Source organism: Cetorhinus maximus, chromosome 3 (genome assembly GCF_964194155.1).
Source record: "Cetorhinus maximus chromosome 3, sCetMax3.hap1.1, whole genome shotgun sequence".
Taxonomy (NCBI): Eukaryota; Metazoa; Chordata; class Chondrichthyes; order Lamniformes; family Cetorhinidae; genus Cetorhinus; species Cetorhinus maximus.
In genome coordinates, this window is record NC_135881.1 from 45,133,592 (window position 1) to 45,154,276 (window position 20,685).

A 20,685-nucleotide genomic window follows, 5' to 3' on the forward strand; every position below is an offset into this window, starting at 1 on the left:
AAATTCACTACCAGAACACACTATCCTTAACTTTTTCTGGCATGTTTAACGAGTATCCATTGGGCAAATAGAGCTATTTCACGCCCTGATACAATGTCAAATTTATTGGTGAGGTACCAAAGCAAATCGGATAGCAACTTTTGGATTTCCACATTTAAATGTGCATGTCCAGAACTTGCTGTTTGATTTACTCCATCATAATGGTGAGTGTTGTTAGCCTCATTATTATTCGTGCAAGATCTAGTTAATTATAATTTATGGAAGGAAACCTGTCACACCTAAACAATTAAAAATGTCACCTTGTCAGTATAACCTATATCCTGACAATATTTAAAGGCCTGAATCTTCTGCTCCACATGTGGGGGCGGGCCCCACTCGCCGATGCATAAAATGACGCGTGATCACGTCAGGCAAGGGTCCCGACGTCACCGCGCGTCATTCCGATCTTCAGTTCGGCGAGCACGCACCGGAGTCGGCTGCGTGCCCACTGAACTGTCAAAGGCCTGTTAAGGCCATTAATACCCTCATTAAAGTCATTGACAGGGCTGCCCGTCCAACCTTAAGGTTGGCGGGCAGGCGAAGAGCCCAGGTGGCCTTCGCATTTTTCATGGAACCTCATCCACAGGCAGGATGAGGTTTCATGAAGGGTTTATAAGTTTAATAAAATCTTTTATTAAAATTCATTGACATGTCCCAGCTCATGTGACGCTGTCACATGAGGGGACATGTCTGAATAATTTTTTTTTTCTTTACTTTGATCATGAAAAATTGAAATAATCTCCCTGACACAGCTCCGTGCCTCAGATTTCTGCGCTCTTTAGTGCGCATACGCAAAAGAGCGCAGGCCCCGATTCTCCCTCCTCCCCCCACCCACACAGGTAGTGCTGAGTGCTTCTGGGTGTGAGTCACGCTGGGCGGGCTTTAATTGGCCCGCCCACGTAAAATGGTGGCGTGCAGCCAATTGCAGGCGGCAATCGGCTGCGCGATCGCTCCCGCTCAGCCCACCTGACGGGGAGAAAATTTTCCCCAAGAAGTAAGTCTCCGATGTTAAATTTTTCAAAGCTACATTGATCTGTGTTTGAAATAATTTTCACTGAGTGGCATGCTTTTAGGCCACCTTATTAATATGTAATAACCATATAGTTAGAATCTATTTTTAAGGTATTGAGCTTTCTAATAGTTTTATAAATATAGCCTTTTTATTCAGCATCACATCCTTTCATTGATATATTTGTTAACTGAAATACACTTTGCCTGTTTTTATTTAGATCTGTATTGATGCTATACTAGTTTTTAGTCTTTTTCACCATGTAATCATAACAGAGGTGGAGATGAAAAATTGAGCCTAGCAATCTGTACCTTGACAGAAATGCAGACATTTTTACATTGAAGGTCATGCTGTAAATACTTGTCACTAACTTCAATATAGTGAGTACTGTCCATTCTGTCATCACCAGTACATGATTTAATGCTGTAAAGCATAGTTGCCAATATTTTAGGATCAGCTTGGCTCTGAGCAGCACTCTCATTCCTGAATCAGAATGTTCTAGATTCAAGACCCACCTCAGAGACTTGAGTACAAAAATCTATGGGGGGAGTTTTCTGTGCCCATTGCTGGTGGGCATGTTCAACAGCGTTAGTAGACAATATGGCGAGAAAGCCAAAAGTTGGTTTCACAACGTCATGAAACCAGTTTGCAATCGTCTGTTCTGCCCGTCAATGGCGGGCCACATTTTCAGACGTTGGAAACTTCGTTGTAGTACATTCGCATGCCATTATAAGCCCAGCTTGCCGGACTCATTCCCCCATGTCAAATTTACCGCTCACATCGGTGGGAAAACACATTGGTACACAACATGTCTTGACAAGCATGCCGTGTAGAAGTTGGGATTTAATGTCAGGGCCTGGCTCACGTTGCGGACATCCGAGAACCATAAGATGCTGGAGCCCAACAGCAACAGGACCCTGGAGGAACGTCCATTTCATGCTGGGTGGATTCTGATGGACATGGAATCCGCCGCGAAGCAGCTCACGGAAGGCAGAAAGTCATCGTTGATGGTCTGTTCAGTGTCTTGGCCATGGTCTTCAATGGATGATTGTCGAGGGGGTGAAGAGGAAGGTCCAGCTGTGTTTGGGAGAGGAAGAAGTACCGGATGGTAGAAGAGGAATGTCCAGTTTCAACTGGGAGAGGGAGGTAGGTGTGTCGGGGCGAAGGGAGGGAGGTTGGGAGGGGGGGGCAACAAAGGTGTTGGAAGGGGGCGGAGAGAGTACGGGAAAGGAGGCGATAATGGGGGACAATACAGCAACTGGTGTAAGGGAAGAAGTCTGGAGTGGGGGATGTCCAGGTGAATGTGCAAAGGAGGGGTCTGTGGCGTTGAAGACTGCATGGGCATGGTAGTAGGGAATAGTGAGAATGACTGAGGGCATTTGGAGCGAGGTGGTAGGATGGGAGGAAGAGGATACGACGGTATTGGTAGAAAGGACAGCGAGTGTAGTTGGTGGGGACTTGGAGGCAGACACGGACCCTGGGGGTGGGAAGGAGGAAGCCAGCGAGGTTAATGTGGATGGGGGTGGGACTCTTGGAAAGCTAGGGAACATGCACGTTCACCAGGACGTCCCCAAAAGAAAAGGTTTTTGGCTGGTAGGTGATGGTAGGGAGGTGGAAGGTGATGCCAGGGAGGTCAACAGTGTTTGGGGAAAGGAAATGGGTGACTGGGAGATGGGAAAGGATGGGGAACCTGAAGAAAAACTGTACCACTAACATGCTTGTTAAATCGAAAGTGAAGCGAGACTCGTGGTGGGCGAGTTGGTGGGAGTGTGGGTGGAAATGCAGGTCAGCTCAGATGGACAACTGAAAGCGAACCCCAGCAGGCAGCATTGAAAATGCTCAGGACATTGAGATGAGTGTGATGGGAGAGTGCTGGCATGAGGCTCCAAAAGGCCCTGCTACACACACACACACACACATTTCTCCCTCCAGAATCACTGCGTGCAGCTGAACTGTTAGGGGATGCAGGGGGCTGACTTGCAAAGCCTATCAATGAAGCTGAAACACACCATTACACATTATTCAGTGAATGTGAATATATTTCCAGATTGTAGAGTGACAAAATGAGTTCACCCGCGCAACCAACTCTGATCAGAATTTCTTTACTTTTCTATACCTTAGACTTCTAGGTGCTTCCCTGACACCTGTAGCAGGGGTGGAGACAGCCTGTGCAATGGTTGGCTCTGTTGCCTCTGATAACTTCAGCATGGGACCTCTGGAGAGCCGAGGCCTTGGGGAGCCCAGGCTTGTTTGGTTATCCTCCTGTGGGCCAACTGCTCCCTCTGCGGTGACAGAGCCGAAGTTGAGGGGGCCACGGGCAAAAGGGACTCGGAGGGAGAGGACAGCCTCTGAGATTCCTGAGTGGATGACCCAGGGGTGTCCAGCTGCCACTCCTCTTCCGTTTGGGTGCCTGAGGGCTCCAGTCTGACTGTTTGAGGGGAAGGAGCACCTTGAGCGGTGTCAAGGTGCCCTGTTTCCTCCTCGCACTGGACTCCCCACTTAAGGAACTTACGCAAGGCTACCACGATGGAGTGCAGGTCTGCACACATCTCTGCGTTTTGCTGAACCAGAATGTCTCATGGCGTCTGCCATCCTTCCCACAAGACCTCCACACGTGCACATGTGGGCACCACTTCATCAGAGTGAGTGTGAGTTTAGAGTGTTGAGATGGTCGTCTTACTCTGGCAGCACGTATGAGATCATTCATCTCTTTCTGCACTAGATGGTCAACCTCTTCTGTGCAGCACTGGCACTGACCACCACTGCCACTGCCTCTCAGGCTGGCGTGGTGAGATTGCTGGACCTCCTGCAGCCAGAGCGGGGTGGAGGACACCACAGTGGGCCTCCAAAAGGCATTCCAGGGTCAGATCACTTAACTCTTTTTGGCTTTCAGGGCTATGTCTTCACTGGAATATAGCCCTGGGCTGTGAGCATTGAGAATTGTTTGGGCGGCTGCAGTTTAGATATGGCACCCGGCGTGAGGTAACGGCGTGGTGGACAATTCAGAGGCCGCCCACCAGGTGTGTTTCCTGTGGTTGCATAATTAATGAGGCGGGATTAGGACGATACGGCGTGAAAAGCAGCCACTGTGGTTGGTGGGCTAAATGTCCTTTTTCCCACCCGCTGCCACACTTAGTGCAAACCTGGGACAATTCTGCTCAATGTTTGGGGTTGATGAACTCTGGGGAATAGAAATTAGGATAAAGATAGTGTGATTTTCAAATATAACACTTGAGAATATATACTTAGCAGTAATTTTCAGCTGCATCTTCACTGCTCAATGAGAACTTGAAAAGAAAGTAATAAAAAGCCTCACATGTGATTTATAATTAGATCTTCTGTTAAACTTATCCCAAGGCATCAAATTATTATTGAGTTGATTTCCACTCTCAACAGTAAATAGCTACAGTGCTAAAAGTGTAAATTCTCATAGTTTAATTAATTTATTTACAATGTATCACAGTGTGCCCATTAGGAATTACCTTGCACAGTTTGAAATTGTGAAGCTTCTACTTAAATTATTTTCAGATAAATGTTCGGTAAAAGGAACTGTACTGTTGCAACAACATATTGTTTGCTGGAGGGGCCAGGAACCTGCAATATGAAAGTGAATATTTTAGGAACGCATAGGGTGATCAAGCGGAAATGGAGATCACTGCTGTGGCCTCTACAAAAACAGTTCTAGTCCTTATGTTCTTGCATTCTCATCTTTTAATATCTGCCTTTCACATAACAACCATTTGAACTAATATCAAAGAAAGATAGAACAACATGAGCATTATTTAATTTCTAATAGTTTTGAATTCTTTGTTGTACTATGATCACTTTAAGGACAAATAGATAGGAAAAGTGGAGCACACAGATTAACTTAGACCCTATAACTATTCGACCTGGCAGCAGGATATTTTACAGCAGGAAAATTTACACATCTGATTTTAATTAAATTTGCATATCCAATCAAATAGCTTTAACTAACCATCCAATTGATTGTATGTTTTCAATGTAATACAGATGTTGGTAAGCTGTTATAGTCAATGAACACAAATAAAGAACTTTTTTAATATAACAATCACTATCAGCCAAGTCTTCCTTCTCTTCAACATTACAGGTTAATTTCGTCTTTATTTCCCAACAGGAGGTAATTATTGTGCACGTCTGATTGCTGCATTATTTTTGCCAGCTGGTCACACTCAATTTTTTTTTCATTTGTAAAGTGTAAGGTCTAATTATATATGAAAGCATGCAGATAATAACAGCAGACCTATGTAAGCTGAGACCAAGAAAAATACAGCTGAATAGCTGACAGGACAACTGAAAGTTTAAGCAATTGTACTTTCCTTAGATGAGAATATATGCACTTTATGGCAGTCTTTCAGTTGAAAAGCAATTTTGTTAGATTACAACTGATTACAAGTTGCAAAAGTGAATAATAAAGTCTGTCAAATACCATATGTGTACTATTGGTTACATTTGTTTAGTTTTGCATGTGTTATTGAGATTGAAGTAGGAGCATTTGAAATTAACAGGCAGGAAAAGACCAACTAGTTCATCAAACCTGCCCAACACACTTGATTGCTGGAGCACCATAACAAGATGCCCCACTCTTCTCACAACACACCTACTCCCCCTCCCCCAGCAGCCATGTAATCTCTTGCAAGAGCTGGAAAAAAATCCAAGGCAATATGCATCATCACTGCTGAAGAATGTCCCCTTACCTTTGCCTTGTTATTTTCCTTACTGCTGATTAAGTAATCTTTGTCGAAACATAGGTTGTTAGATCTACTTTTGACTGCCACTCAGCCACTCTTGCATTGTACAAAGGTTTTTGGTGCCCAGTATTTGTGTCTGTGTCATTGGTTGAAATCACCGCTCCATTTCACCTTTCACCTCTGTGCTCACTGGCTCCTGTTAAAAAACACCCTGATCGTAAAATTCTCATCCTAATTTTCAAATCCTCCCATGGCCTTGCCTTTCCCTATCTTCATATTCTCCACCAGCCCCACAACCCTCTGATATGCCTCTTGAGCATCCCCAGTTTTAATTGCACCACTATTGGTGAGCATGCCTCCAGCTGCCAAGGCCTCAAGCTCATGAATTCCCTCCCTGAGCCCCTCTGCCTCTCTCTTCCTTTAAGATTCTTCTTGAAACCTACTTCTTTGGTCAAGCTTTTGGTCATCAGCCCTAATATGCCTTATTTAGCTCGGTGTCAAATTTTGCTTAATAAGACTTCTGAGAAGTATTCTAGGATGTGATATTTTAAAGGATATTATGTTAAGTAGATACGATTTGTTGTTCTAATGCATTTTTTGCCACGTATTTCAGAAAGGCCTGTGAGATTTCTGTCGGCTCTTACCAGGAATCTCACACAAATAAGTCGGCCTCTTGAGTGAAACCAAACATGACATGCTGATAACTCAAGCTGATTATGATAATGACTAACATTTGTGTTAGATTTTTGTGATGGACTACTAGTGAGGGAGCTGACATTTAAATAGTAAATCCTGAACATGCATTGCTTATAATTACCAACCAGAAGTATGTTCAGTTTCTCTGTCTCTATTTCACCTGTTCTGATGATGGAACTTGCCATTCCAACACTTAGTATGTCTTCCTCTTTCCTCAGTCGAGTATGTCTTCCTCTTTCCTCAGTCGAGGATTTCCTCCACCCACTGTGGTTGACAGGGTCCTCCACCGTATCCATTACATTTCACACACTTTTGCTCTCACCCTGTCCCTTCCCAGATAAGACAATAAGGTTCCCTTTGTCCTCACCCACCAGCTTCCGTGTTCAACAGATCACCCTCTCCCACCTCCACCATCAAACACATCTTCCCCTCCCCTCCCTTTCATCATTCTGAAGGGACTGTTCCCTCTGCAACACCCTATTCCACTCCCCAATCCCCAACACCCCAACCTCTTCCAATGGAACTTTTCTGTGCGAGTGCACGAAATACAACACTTCTCCTTTTACCTCCTCCGTTCTCACCACTTGACCCAAACTTGATCCAAGTGAATCAGTAATTTAAGTATCCTCCTTTCAGTTTCGTATACTGTATTTGCTGTTCACAATGCGGAGACCAAAAACAAAATGGGTGACCACTTTCCGGAACGCTTCAATTCAGCCAATAAACATGACCCTGAGCTTCTGGTTGCCTATTGTTTTAATTCTCCTCCTTGCTCTCATGCCGACCTGTCTATCCTTGCCCTCCTGCAATGTTCCGGTGAAGCTCAGCATATGCATGAGGAGCCTCATCTTTCAATTAGGCACTTGACAACCTTCAGCCTCAACACTGAGTTCAACAATTTAAGACCCCAATCTTTGCTGCCCATTTTGTTTCCTTTTTCTTTGCAGGTTTCAGTTTTACTCTCATTTTTGTCTAGTTTTTCTCTTTTTGCTTTCAAAAGGCAGCTGCTCATCATTCTGCCAGTCACACATTCTCTAGACACACCTGTCATTTCTTTACTTGTCCCGTTACACCTTGCTTTGGCCCTGCACCACCAGCTCTTCTGTCATTAAATCTTTCCTGTCTCCCATCCTATTACAGACCTGTTTTGTCCTTTTCCCAGTCTCTCCTCTTATATTTGCTTAAAATCCATTACATTTCTAACTTTTCCCAGTTCATTGACCTGAAAACCTGTTTCTCTCTCCACATGCTGCCAAACCTGCTGAGTATTTCCAGCATTTCCTGTCTTTATTTGATTTCCAGCCGTCACCATATTTTGTTTTTGTACAATTATGTTCATATGTACATATTTTTTGTTATAAATTGGAGCCCTTGTTTTAGGACAACTGTTTAGAAGCAGCCTGGGGCAAACATCATGCATTTTAAAAATGTATTCTTTCATGGGTTGTGGGAGTCGCCCATCCCTAATTCCCTCTGAGAAGATAATGATGTTCCCATGCACCTGCTGCCGTTGTCCATCTAGCTGGTAGCAGGTTTAGAAGATGCTGACGAAAGAGGCTTGGTGAGTTGCTTCAGTGCATCTTTCTGCTGCCATTGTGCGAAAGTAATCCTTGAGGTGACACAAATTCCTGTTCGAGTTAGTACAAAGTACCGTTGTCCTCAGTCCATTGTCTTGGTTCATCAGTGGAGCAGATCTTCATGCCTCATGGTCATGATGGGTTGAAAGACATATTTGGTAACTATCACTGCTGTATTCACTGCATAAAAAAGATGAGAACTATGTTATGCTTGGAATGCTTCTGCTTACACTCAAGCTCATATTATATTCTTGGGCTCTATTTCATCCTGATACCTTGCAAAAAAAAAGGATTCCAAATGCCCGAGAATGCCTTTTTCGCCATCTTGAAAGCTGGCATGGTCAAATAAGCATGCACTTATCTCCAAGAGATTCTCATTTAGTGGTGTGGCAATTTGTTCAGGTTAGGAGCAAGTGGTTCTAAAATCAAACTCACTGTTTTGGAAAAACATTTCTTGCAGGAAAGGATGAGAGAATCATACCTCCTTCAGCCATTCTTTGCTTCTCCACGAGAGGATAAATGTTGTGGAGTGACAGCATTGGACAGAAAAAAAAAAGCTGTTTTTTTTATTTATTCAGTCATGAGATGTGGGCATTGCTGGCTAGGCCAGCATTTATTATCCATCCCTAATTGCTCTTGAAAAGATGGTGAGCTGTCTTCTTGAACCACTGCAGTCCATATGGTGTAGGTACTACACTGCTGTTCGGTCAGGAATTAATTGCAAATCAATTAATCTTAATGTGTAACTGTTTGCTGATACTTTATCCTCATTTCAAGAAAACAGAAACTGCTAATGCTTACCAACCTTTTTTAACCGATACAAAAGGGTCAGATTCAGCAGACTGCAACTCAGCAGCAGTTCTAATTTTTGAGGCATTTCCATGCTTTAACAACTATAATTTGTGACATTTTTGTGTTTCTAGCCAAGCATTTTGATACTTAAAACCATCATGGAAAATTCCCTCTTCTTCGCTGTAGATTGTAGGCCTCTTTAGTGGCAAATATTTCAGATGCCACTCTGCTTCATCATGAAAATGAGTAGTTGAGGAGCTAATAATGACTGTGAAATGATGAGCAAAATGGTTGGGAATAAGCTTATGTTTGGAGCATGGAATTTATCTGCTCCTGATGTTGCTTGTTGGCCCAAGAGAATATTTTAAAAAGTCAAAGACCCACTTACCTATGAGGTCATATTTTTAAGTTGTGGATAGTAAGATCTGCACGTCTGATTGTTGATGTAGGACTGAAAACCACTGTCTGTAGATTTGTAAATTTAAAATGTAGTATTTAATTTTAAATAGTTAAATCAATGTAAAGAGAGACAATGAAGGGAGAAGGCTCTGAAGAAGGGGCTTACAAACTCGAAGCATTAACTCGGTTTCTCTCTCCACAGATGCTGTCAAACCTGCTGAGCTTTTCCAGCATTTTCTGTTTTTATTTATTATTAAAGAGAGACAATACTTGACTGCATTTTCACTTTAAGTGTTAAAGGAATTGTTTGGAAATGGAAGACAGCTAGAAGAGTGTCACAGTAACACAGTACCTTTACAATGCAGAAGGAGGCCTTCTGACTTGGCCCATCGAGTCTGCACTGGCTCTCTGAAAGAGCATTCCACCTGGTCCCACTCCCCTGCTTTATCCCCGTAACCTTGTACATTCTCTCTTTTCAGGTAGCAATCCAATTGCCTTTTGAATACCTCGACCGAACCTGCCTCCACTTCCTTTTAGGAAGCTTGTTCCAGACTCCCTCTGGGTGAAAAAAATTTTCCTCACATCACATTTACTCCTTTTGCCAATTATTTTGAATCTGTGCACTCTAGTTCTTGATAATCTCTTGAGTGGGAACAGTTTCTCACTATTTACCCTGTCCATACCCCTCAGGATCTTGAATACCTCTATCAAGTCTCCTCTCAGCCTTCTTTTCTCCAAGGAGAATAGTCCCAACCTCTCCAATCTATCCTCATAGCTACAATTGTTTATCCCTGGAATCATTCTTGTGAATGTCCTCTGCACTCTCTCCAATACCTTCTCACCCTTCCTCAAGATTGGCGCCCAAAACTGGATACAGTACTCCAGATGAGGCCTAACTAGTGTTTTACACAAGTTCAGCATGACCTCCTTACTCCTGTACTCAGTGCCCCTATTAGTTTTCTTTTATTCATTCACGGGATGTGGGCTTTGCTGGCCAGTATTTATTGCCCATCCCTAGTTGCCCTTGAGTAGGTAGTGGTGAGCTGCCTTCTTGAACCACTGCAGTCCATGTGGTGTAAGTACACCCACAGTGCTGGTAGGAAGGGAGTTCCAGGATTTTGACCCAGCGACAGTGAAGGAACGGCAATATATTTCCAAGTCAGGATGGTGAATGACTTGGAGGGGAGCTTCCAGGTGGTAGTGTTCCCATCTGTCTGCTGCCCTAAAGCCTAAGATACTATATGCTTTACTAACTGCTTTCTCAACATGCCCTGCCATCTTCAATGACCTATGTAGGTATATACCGAGGTCCCTCTGCTCCTGCACCTCCTTTAGAGGCTCTCCCTTTATTTTATAATCTCTCACCACATTTTTCCTGCCAAAATGAATCACTTCACACTTCTCTGCCCAATCCACCAACATGCCTATGTCCTTTTGAAGTACAAGACTATCCTCATCACAGTTGACAACATTTCCAATCTTCCAATTACTGGTTTATGATGAAGTGGTTTATTGTTAACAGTCAAATCCTGGGATGGTTTCGCCAGTTTGTCTTCACAAATAGAATAGCCCTAAAGTTCAGCAATGGCTAGAATTCTGTTTTAGTCCTGCTGTAGCAGCATGCATGTAATGTATTCCAAAATGATTTTCATCATGGTATTATTTGCAAACAAAAGTACTTATTCATGCTGGCAGTGCCACTTCACCGCATAACATGCAGTCCATGCTCATGTGCAGCAAGACATGGAGAACATTCAGGCTTACTTAAATGGCAAGTAATATTCACGCCATACAAGTGCCAGGCAATTATCATCTCCCCTTGACATTCAACGGTATTACCATCCAAATCCCCCACTATCAACATTCTTTGGGTTATCTGGCTAGGGGGGCCTAGGACAAGAGGTCACGGTCTCAGCAGGCCATTTAGGACTGAGATGAGGAGAAATTTCTTCACTCCGATAATGGTGAAACTATAGAATTCGCTACCACAGAGGCCTGTGGAAGCCAAGTAACTGAATATATTAAAGAAGGATTTAGATTTCTAGACTCAATGCGTCAAGGGGTCTGAGGAGAGAGTGGGAGTACGGCGTTGAGATAGAGGATCATATTGAATGGCAGAGCAGGCTTGAAGGGCCGAATGACCTACTCATATTTTCTATGTTTCCATGTCACTGGGTCAAAATCCTGGAACTCCCTTCTGAACAGCATGGTGGGTGTACCTGCACCACATGCATTGCAGCGGTTTATGAAGGCAGCTCACTACCACCTTCTCAGGACAATTAGGGATGGGCAATAAATGCTGGCCTCGCCAGCAACACCCACATCCTATGAAAGAATAAAAAATAATTTGTTTAAAAAAAAAACAAAAAATCAGCATTCCAAATTATTGCTAAAAAAAGTGACATGTTGCCAAAACTTTTTGTCTTTCACTTATCAGGCCAAATCTCAAACAATCACAACAGTTTATGGTACAGGAGAAAAGGGTGTTGATTGGTTGGCAAGTCAACTCTGATTGGCGGAGGCATTTCCATCGGGAAAGCAATGGGGAACTGTAGGCTCCCCAAGCTCCCGGGTAATTCAGAAAAAGCACAAGACTTGAACGTGTTCCTTTTGTTTGCAGAAAACAGATCTCTGTGCATGAATGTATGTCGCTTCTAGCAAGCGTAAATAAGGCACATTACAAACTTGACTAATTATCTTAAATTGGTTGTTAGTGTAGCTATTAGCACAGTCACAGTTGTTCAGTAAGTGCTGCCCAAACACAGAATCACATCAAACAGTAAATGTTTTGGGTTTTTCAAACACAGGCTGATTGAGTACAGTCTGTGCTCTGCCTGTTACAAACAAAGGAACATTCCAAATTACAGTGTTATAATTTAATCTGCCAGGCAGTCCTGGTATAACATGGGAACATTGATTACCTTGTTTTTATGCCTCCCTCCAAAGCATTTTAATTAACAAAACAATTTTAGTTGGAAAAACAAAGGACGTAGCAAAAACATAGACAGCTGAGTGATTTGAACCTTAAGCCATTTAGTATCACCTTTAGTCATCTGTCAAACATAGATGGAGAAAAAATGCTCGAACTCACATGTACTGAAATCAAAAGTTTGTTTATATTGACATTGTTCGATCATTTCCTCACTTTCTCCATTGTTTTGTAATTGCTGATATATTGTAAGATGTCAGCATGGTTATCTTATTGTCAAGTGAGCTAAGTGCAGTTATGAGTTTATCATAGTGACAGATAACAACTGTAAAGAATGATTCCCAGTTTACACCCATCAACCAAATTTTTAGCACCCATGTTATGCCTAGTATATATTGGATGTAATTTGGAGTTATAATCTATCAGCAGTCAAGTGCACCATACCCTCAGACCTTTTATTTCATGGGATATGGGTATCATTGACAAGGCCAGCATTTGTTGCCCATCCCTAATTGCCCTTGAACTGAGTTGGTTGCTGGGCCATTTCAGAAGGCAGTTAGGAGTCAACCACATTGCTGTGGGTCTGGGGTCACATGTAGGCCAGACTGGGTAACATTGGCAGGTTTGCTTCCCTAGAGGACATTAATGAACCAGATAGGTTTATATGACAATCGATGATGGTTGTCATTGTCACCGTAACTTTCAATTCCAGCTGCCATGATGGGATTTGAACCCATGCCCCCAGAATATTAGCCTGGGCCTTTGGATTACTAGTCCAGTGCCATTATTACTATACCATTGTCTCCTGTGTTAAACCCCTCCCATGCTTTAGTGCCATTTCCATTTCCTGCACACTGAGTGAGGTTTTCAAATTAGTGCTAATTTATGCTATGGATTTATACCCTTTGAGACTTGAGTTGAAACTTCCCAGACTTGTTTCAGTAGTATCTTTATTGGTTGTCAAATGCAATTGTCTCAGTTCCATCCGTCTGAGCCAGATTTAGATCATGATGCTAGAGGTGAAAGTACATCATTTAAAAAAATCCTAAACCAGACTATTCTGGAAAATTAGCCTATTTCTAGTTAATTGGGTTGGTTCATAAATTTAGTGTAATGTACCACTCAAGTTTTAATATCTCCCTTCAGATAGTGCTAATTTAAATATCTTAGTGACTAAAATATTGCAGTAAAACTTAAGTTTGTATCAATATTTACGCAATGTTTTAAGTTCTTACTAACTCCCATTAATTGTCAATGGGGGGTATCAACTAATTATGTATGAGTGGTGTGTGCATACCGTTCCTGATTCTTCTGTTGGGTGATGGGAGCTGACTTAAAGTTGTAATTCTAAAATAAAGGTATAAATCCTCTTTAAGCTAACATTCTTTCCTTGATCAGATGCAGATGTGTCTGACATTTACCATGTATTTCCATCTCTATTTTCCCATAAATTAGATTGAGTTTTTGCATCACCCATATAACTATTCCTTATTTTTAGCAGTTTTTACTGCATGTCATCCTTTGCTCTTTTAATTCATGACTGAAACCAAATTCCTTATTTTGTCTAATTTTGGAACATTCCAACAGCAGTTTAAACTTTAGCACAGATTTTCTTGTCTTGTTGGTTTCTATTTTACTGCTGCTTACGTATTTGTGTTGTGAAATAAAGGAGGAAATCCCCCACACTAGTGCTGCTTTCTTGCCCATCAATAATTGTTGAATTGCTGAAATTGAACCAAAAACTCTTTGGCTGTGTGAGTTTTTTGTTTGGGAACTCTAAGCAGAGTCTGTCACGTGTGCTGATACCTACCTAGATTATCTACTTTTTGACGAAGATCATTTGTATTTAGTCTCTGTCAGACTCATGGCCCAGATCTTCTGGTCTCCAGATGGCCAGAGATCAGATCGCCCAACCTAAAATGCGTGTCAGGACCCCACGGAAGTCCCAATGTGCAGTCTCCAAGGGAATTGCCCAGGAAGTTTGAACTTCCGATGGGCAATTCCCTTGTCCCCTGGGATCCTCTGAAAATGTCTCTGACTCTGAGCTAGGATTGAAGACTTCAGACAGTTCCGGCTCATTTACCTGTATGGTTACCCAGGAAATGTTAGACACAAAGATCTTAGTTTAACTCCTGAGTAACTATACAACTGACCCCCAATCACTCACACCACCCCCACCCCAACTTCCTGACTACCCCATGACTTCTGAGTACCCCACTGACTCCCCAATTCCCACCCGACCCAATTACTCCTCCCAACCACATTAATTCCCGATCTGACCATCCCCACCCCACCCCAACCAAACCTGACTACCCCCCACCACCCGACTATCCCTTTGACTTCTGTGCTGATTCTATTTGCTGCTCGCCACGTGAATTTCAGTGCTCAGGGAGTTTTTCTGCATTATGCCTTTTTAATCATTTCCTGGTAAGTGGGTAGTTTTTGGTCTGATCAGCAGATGAAGCAATTCTGACACTTATTGGAAGATTTGAACCCATGTTTCTGGATAGTTTGTTGCAGCAATATATGCTGTATGTCAAGATATTGTTTTTCACAGATTAAACTATGTGCATTATATATGCAATAAACATCTAGGCAATGCTGCAAAATTTGAAGACTGAGTTTCTGTTATTTAATCAGAAAGCTTATGTGCCTGGTCACATATTTAATTGCTTTTTGTTTGGAGAGAAAATTTTGTGCTTATCAATGTATGGAATATCTAGTGTAAAGAATGCAAAACGTTCAGGTTTCAGCTACCCAGTGTCAACATTGAGTATTCTAGGTCACCATAATAACAACCAAGTTCAATTGCTTTTACTCTGCCTTGACCATGCGCCTTACCCTGAGCCTGTGATTGACACCACCCCCCACTCAAACAGAATCAGTGTACATTTGTGCATCTTATAGGCATCCATATGTTGGTGTTGCTTTGCTGGATGAGTTTACTTGCTTAGTGTGTCTTTATGCCTAATTTGTAATAAGAGCATATGTTCTAAATTCATTACGCTCAGCACTTGTACAGATTAAAGAGACTTTCATCTGTCAGTGTGGGTTGGTTTCCAATCAACATCCAAAAAGTGAAAGGCTTATATGGGAATTCACTGCATCACACAGTTTCCAGTAATCGCTTTTTATTATCAAAACTACCAAACAGTTATGGTACGATAACGCACCATTTATTTTGTCAGAGTAAAGTCATCCAGACTTTAGTTGAGTTCCTTTATCTCATAATATAAAAGCAAAATGCTGTGAATACTGGAAATCTGAAATAAAAATAGAAAATGCTGGAAAAATTCAGCAGGTCGGGCAGCACCTGTGGAGAAACAGAGTTAACGTTTTGAGTCCAATATAATTTCATCAGAACTGGAGAGAGGTAGAAATGTGATGGGTTTTATACTGTGGAAAAGGCGGGGAGGGGCAGGTGGAACAAAATAGAAGGTCAGGGATAGGTTAGAGGGCAGGAGAGATTAAATGACAAAGATGTTATGGAGCGCCAGACAAAGAGAGTGGTAATGATAGTATTAAAATCTAAAGTTTTGGTCCAGAATAGGTGTTAGTAAAGGTCAGCACTGTCTGAAAGCCAAAACATGAGAACAAGGTACGGGCTAGCACTCAGGAGGGAAAAAGCTTCAAAATGGAGGACAGAGTTCATGGTCTGAAGTTGCTAAACTCAATGTTGACTCGAGAAGGCTGTAAAGTGCCTAATCGGAAGATGTTCTTCCAGTTTGCGTTGGGCTTCACTGGAATATTGTAGCAGGCTGAGGAAAAAAATGTGAACAGGAGAGCAAGATGGTGTGTTGAAGTGGCAAGCAACCAGAAGGTTGAGGTCATGCTTGTGGGCTGAGCAAAGGTGTTCTGCAAAGCAGTTGCCCAGTCTGCATTTTGTCTCCCCAGTGTAAAGAAGACCGAATTCTGAGCAGCAAGTACAATAGACTAAATCGAAATAGGTGCAAGTTAATCACTGCTGCACCTGAAAGGAGTATTTGAGGCCTTGGGCAGTGAGGAGGGAGGATGTAAAGTGGCACGTGTTACACCTTCTGTGATTGCGTGGGAAGGGGATAAGGTGTTGGGGGTGAGAGAGGAGTAACCAGGGTGACACGGAGGGAACAGTCCCTTCAGAATGCTGACAGGGGAGGTGAGGGGAAAATGTGTTTGGTGGTGGCATCATACTGGAGTTAACGGAAATCTCAGTTATATCTTCACAGCAAATGTTATGATCCTGTCCACAGGAGGTGAATGACAGTTAGAGGGTTAGTCATATTGCTTTTGCTTGCTCCTTCACTGAGAAGCTGTCTCAGACAGTTCTAGCAGGCCATCTGCATAAGAGAAATAAAAAATGAAAGGAGGAATTATTTCCCTTCTAATTAAAAACATTGCACAAATATTTGTACTGTTGTCCAATTGCGTATCAATTGCTCACAATTCATTTCAGTGAGGGAAGATTATGTTGTATGTAGCACTGAAGTATTTAACCCCAGCACTATGAAGAGTTTCTCCTTTATGTACAAACTCTCCTATTCCTGAACCTATCGGCTGATGTGTAAATCATAGGAACAGCCGTAATTCAACTAAGTTTCACTGATTATTAGATTCTACAATTTTTCTGTTAGATTATGAATTGTAGGATACAATAAATCTAATAACACCATATCAATTATCTTTTCTTGATTTTATTTTTTTAAAGTTTTGTTCAAGTTAGGTCTGTGTGAAGTGAATCCAATTTGTTAACTGTACATAAGTGTACATAATGTCAACTTCACTGTATATGCATGTATTTCTTAAGGTTTCATATGTTCTACTATTTGTTTACAAAGAAAAAATGTTCCATAAATGTTTTTTTCAGCATTCATTCCAAAGAAAGTGTGATCATGCTAGATGGTTTTGATGAACAGTAACATTATCATAGGTTATGCCAATTTTCTTTCTTTGTTTTGTATCGTAACTTTTAATCAGGCTTCACTCTGATTCAACGCTCTAACAATTCTCAATTCTTTACAGCTGGTCTCAGAAGAAGTTTTCGACTGAGCAGAAAAGATAGAAAGACTAATAAATCCATGTATGAAAGCAAAAGAAGTGAACAGTATGACACAGCAGATGTACCAACATACGAAGAAGTTGTCTCTTACCAGCATCAACATAATGAAAAGTACAGACTGGTAGTTCTTGTTGGTAAGTGTGATTTTTGCCGTCCACTGTACTTTTGTTGCTAGTTTTATTACCTTGTATTGATGTATTGACATAGTAAAGTGAGTAGTTTCATTAACAGTTTGTTTTGAGAATTACTATACAAATTATTGTGTTGTGTTGTGAGCAATCTGCTTAAGACTGTCAACAAATCTCAGGAATGTTCTGCCTCACTTGGAAGGCTAATAATTACAACTGTTTAAAAATTTCTTTTTAAGTATGTTCTTCAGTTTGCTTGTTCTGTTACTCCTTTTTCCCCATTCTGTGCTGCCTTATTCCTACAGTTTGATTTATTTCCATTCAACTCCTCTTCTGATGTTTCTATAACTTGTAAATTAACTTCAATTTTCTTAATTGCAATATATACTTCAATTAAAATATGAAGGAAGGAAATCAAGACCACCACCTTCAACACCTCTTTGACCCTTTTGTCTCTGACATCTTTTGATTATCTGCTCACACCACACCCTCAATGTGTCTCTTCCCCCCCACCCACCTTAAACCAATTTATATTTCTCCCTTGTTGAAACTATGCTTCAGTTCTGCCGAAGAGCCATGAGGGCTCGAAACGTTGACTGATTTCTTCTCCGCCGATGCTGCCAGACTTGCTGAGTTTTTCCAGGTAATTCTGTTTTTATTTTGTTTTGGATTTCCAGCATCCGCAGTAGCTTTTAGCTTTTTGTTTTTATCTAGGAATTTGTTTGGTTGGTCCTGAGACATGAGTAACTTTGGCTGTATTTATTATCCATCCCCAGCTGTGTTTCTGGGCCTCCTTAAACTTTATGCTGATGATGCTCCCAGATGATATGAAGTAGAAAAATCTAGGATTCTGAATCTGCTACTGAACATTATGTTCCGTATTTTGTAGGCGTCATGATGGTGTTTGCCACCATTACTCCTACATAATTGACAGCAACTTTGGGAGACTGCACATGCAGAATTAAAAACAGAAATCAAGAAGTTGTTGTCAGTGATTTGTTGCTTCTCCATAGGATGCTCATTGATGTCTCCACAAGTGAAATCAATTATATATCACTGAAGTGATGAGAAATTCCCCCTTTCCACTGCAATATCACTATTTAAACCCCCCTGAAAAAGTTATACCTTGTTACTATTGTGTTAACTGGATTTTTAACGGCGTACTAAGTCATTACTGAAGAATCTCTCTGGCCCTAGAAACATAATTTTATATTTGTGTAATGTCATATTTTCTATTTTGGTTAAGCTTTTACATTTTTTAAAATATTTCAGCTTGTATGTTCTAATTTTTATTTTGCTGTCTAAAACATATAATAAGTGAAAGATAATCAATGCATTTTACTTCCTGGTTTGCTGTGTGTGAGAACTCTTCAATGTGATTGGCTGCTTACTTTACTTCAAGCCATCACTGTTCTTGGACACCTGGAAATCACCTTGACTTGGCACCAGATTCAAATGAGCATCAGGAAAGGAGAAATCCATGCCATGGAGATCACTTGACCTTTGTCGTCAGCTTTTTAGCACTCGCTACTGACTACAAAATCTGGGCCAGCATTCACTCTTCCTGTACTGAGGCTGCACTTTGTACTACCTATAGCTTATTTCAACAGCACTTTCAAGTCCCTCAACATCTATCACAACACTGATAAAAAGAACAATATCCTTAGATGTGCACCTCTGATCTGGTTATCCTGTGCCTCTGCTTGATTTACCCATCTTTGCAGCCTTACCCAATAAAAATCGGATCTTTGTCTGGAAAATTTTAATCAACCCAACATCCACAGCCTTTTAGGTGGGAGAGTCCACATTTTCACTACCTTTTATGTGAGCAAGTTCAGTTTCCTCTGAATTCCCTATTGGATTTATTTATTTATGGCCCCTAGTTTTTTTGAATCTGCTAAAAGTGGAAATACCTTCACAATGTCTACTCTTTCAATCCCTTCATCATTTTAAAGAGCGCCATCAGATCATTTTTCAGCTTTCTCTTTTCTAGATAAAAGATTCCTATTCAGTCTTTCTTGGTTGACCCCTCAGTTCTGGTATTATATTATACGTTTTTTTGCACATTGTCCAATGCCTCTAAATTATTTTTATACTATGGTGACCAGACTATCCACAGTCCTCTAAAATGTGGTCTAACCAAGGCCCCATTCAAACTTAACATGATTTTCCTGCTTTTCAATTCATCTCTTTTTTACACTGCCTTATTAAACTGCATTGCTCCTTTCAATTAATTGTTTATCTGCATCCCCATAGTTCTTGGATCCTCGGCCCCATTTAGACTCTCATTATACAAAATAATTTTTTTTAAAAGCTAATCTTGGTAATAGTGACCATTGTCAATTGTCATAAAAACCCATCTGCTTCATTAATGTGCTTTAAGGAAGGAAATCTGCCGTCCTCACCTGGTCTGGCCTACATGTGACCCCAGACCCACAGCAACGTGGTTGGCTCTTAAATGGCCCCTGAGATGGCCAAGCAAATCGCTGAGTTCTATGAAAACCTTTACAAAGCCAACAAAAAGGAATGAAACCAGATGGACCACCTGGCATCAACATAGGCACTGGAAGCGACAATGGCAAATGCAGCCCTGTTGACCCTGCAAAGTTCTCCTTACTAGCATCTGGAGGCTAGTGCCAAAATCGGGAGAGTGGTCCCACAGAATAGTCAAACAACAGCCTGACATAGTCATACAGATAATGTCACCACCATCAACATTCCTGGATACATCGTGTCCCACCGGCAGGATAGTCCCAGCAGAGGTGGTGGCACAGTGGTATACAGTCAGAAAGGAGTTGCCCTGGGAATCCTCAACAACACCTCTGGACCCCATGAAGTCTCATGGCGTCACGTCAAAAATGGACAAGGAAACCTCCTGCTGATTACCATGTATCGCCCTTCCTCAACTGATGAATCAGTGCTCCTCCATGTTGAACAGCACTTGGAGGAAGCACTGAGGGTGGCAAGGGCACAAAATGTACTCTGGGTGGGGGACTTCAATGTTCCATCACCAAGAGTGGCTTGATAGCACCACTGCTGACCAAGCTGGCAGAGCCCAAAAGGACGTAGTTGCTGGACTGGGTCTGCAGTGGGTGGTGAGGGAACCAACAAGAGGGAAATACCTTGTGCTCACGAATCTACCTTTCGCAGATGCATCTATCCATTACAGTATCGGTAGGAGTGACCACTACACAGTCTTTGTGGAGATGAAGTCCCGTCTTCATATTTGAGGACACCTCCATTGTGTTGTGTGGCACTACCGCTGTGCTGAATGGGATAGATTTCGTACAGATCTGGCAACTCAAACCAAGCATCCGTGAGGTGCTGTGGACCATCAGCAGTAGCAGAATTGTATGCAACCACAATCTGTAC

At 41.8% G+C, this 20,685-nt stretch overlaps 1 protein-coding gene across 5 annotated transcripts in view; it reads left to right on the forward strand.

The window, feature by feature from the left end:
- The window catches only part of mpp7a (MAGUK p55 scaffold protein 7a), a 524,619-nt gene that overhangs the window by 414,625 nt on the left and 89,309 nt on the right, over positions 1-20,685 (forward strand). For all 5 annotated transcript variants that reach the window (XM_078537871.1, XM_078537888.1, XM_078537875.1 and 2 more), the window contains one exon: positions 17,149-17,319. In XM_078537871.1, the coding sequence (XP_078393997.1) occupies positions 17,149-17,319 (171 nt within the window). The remainder of the gene's footprint in view (positions 1-17,148; positions 17,320-20,685) is intronic.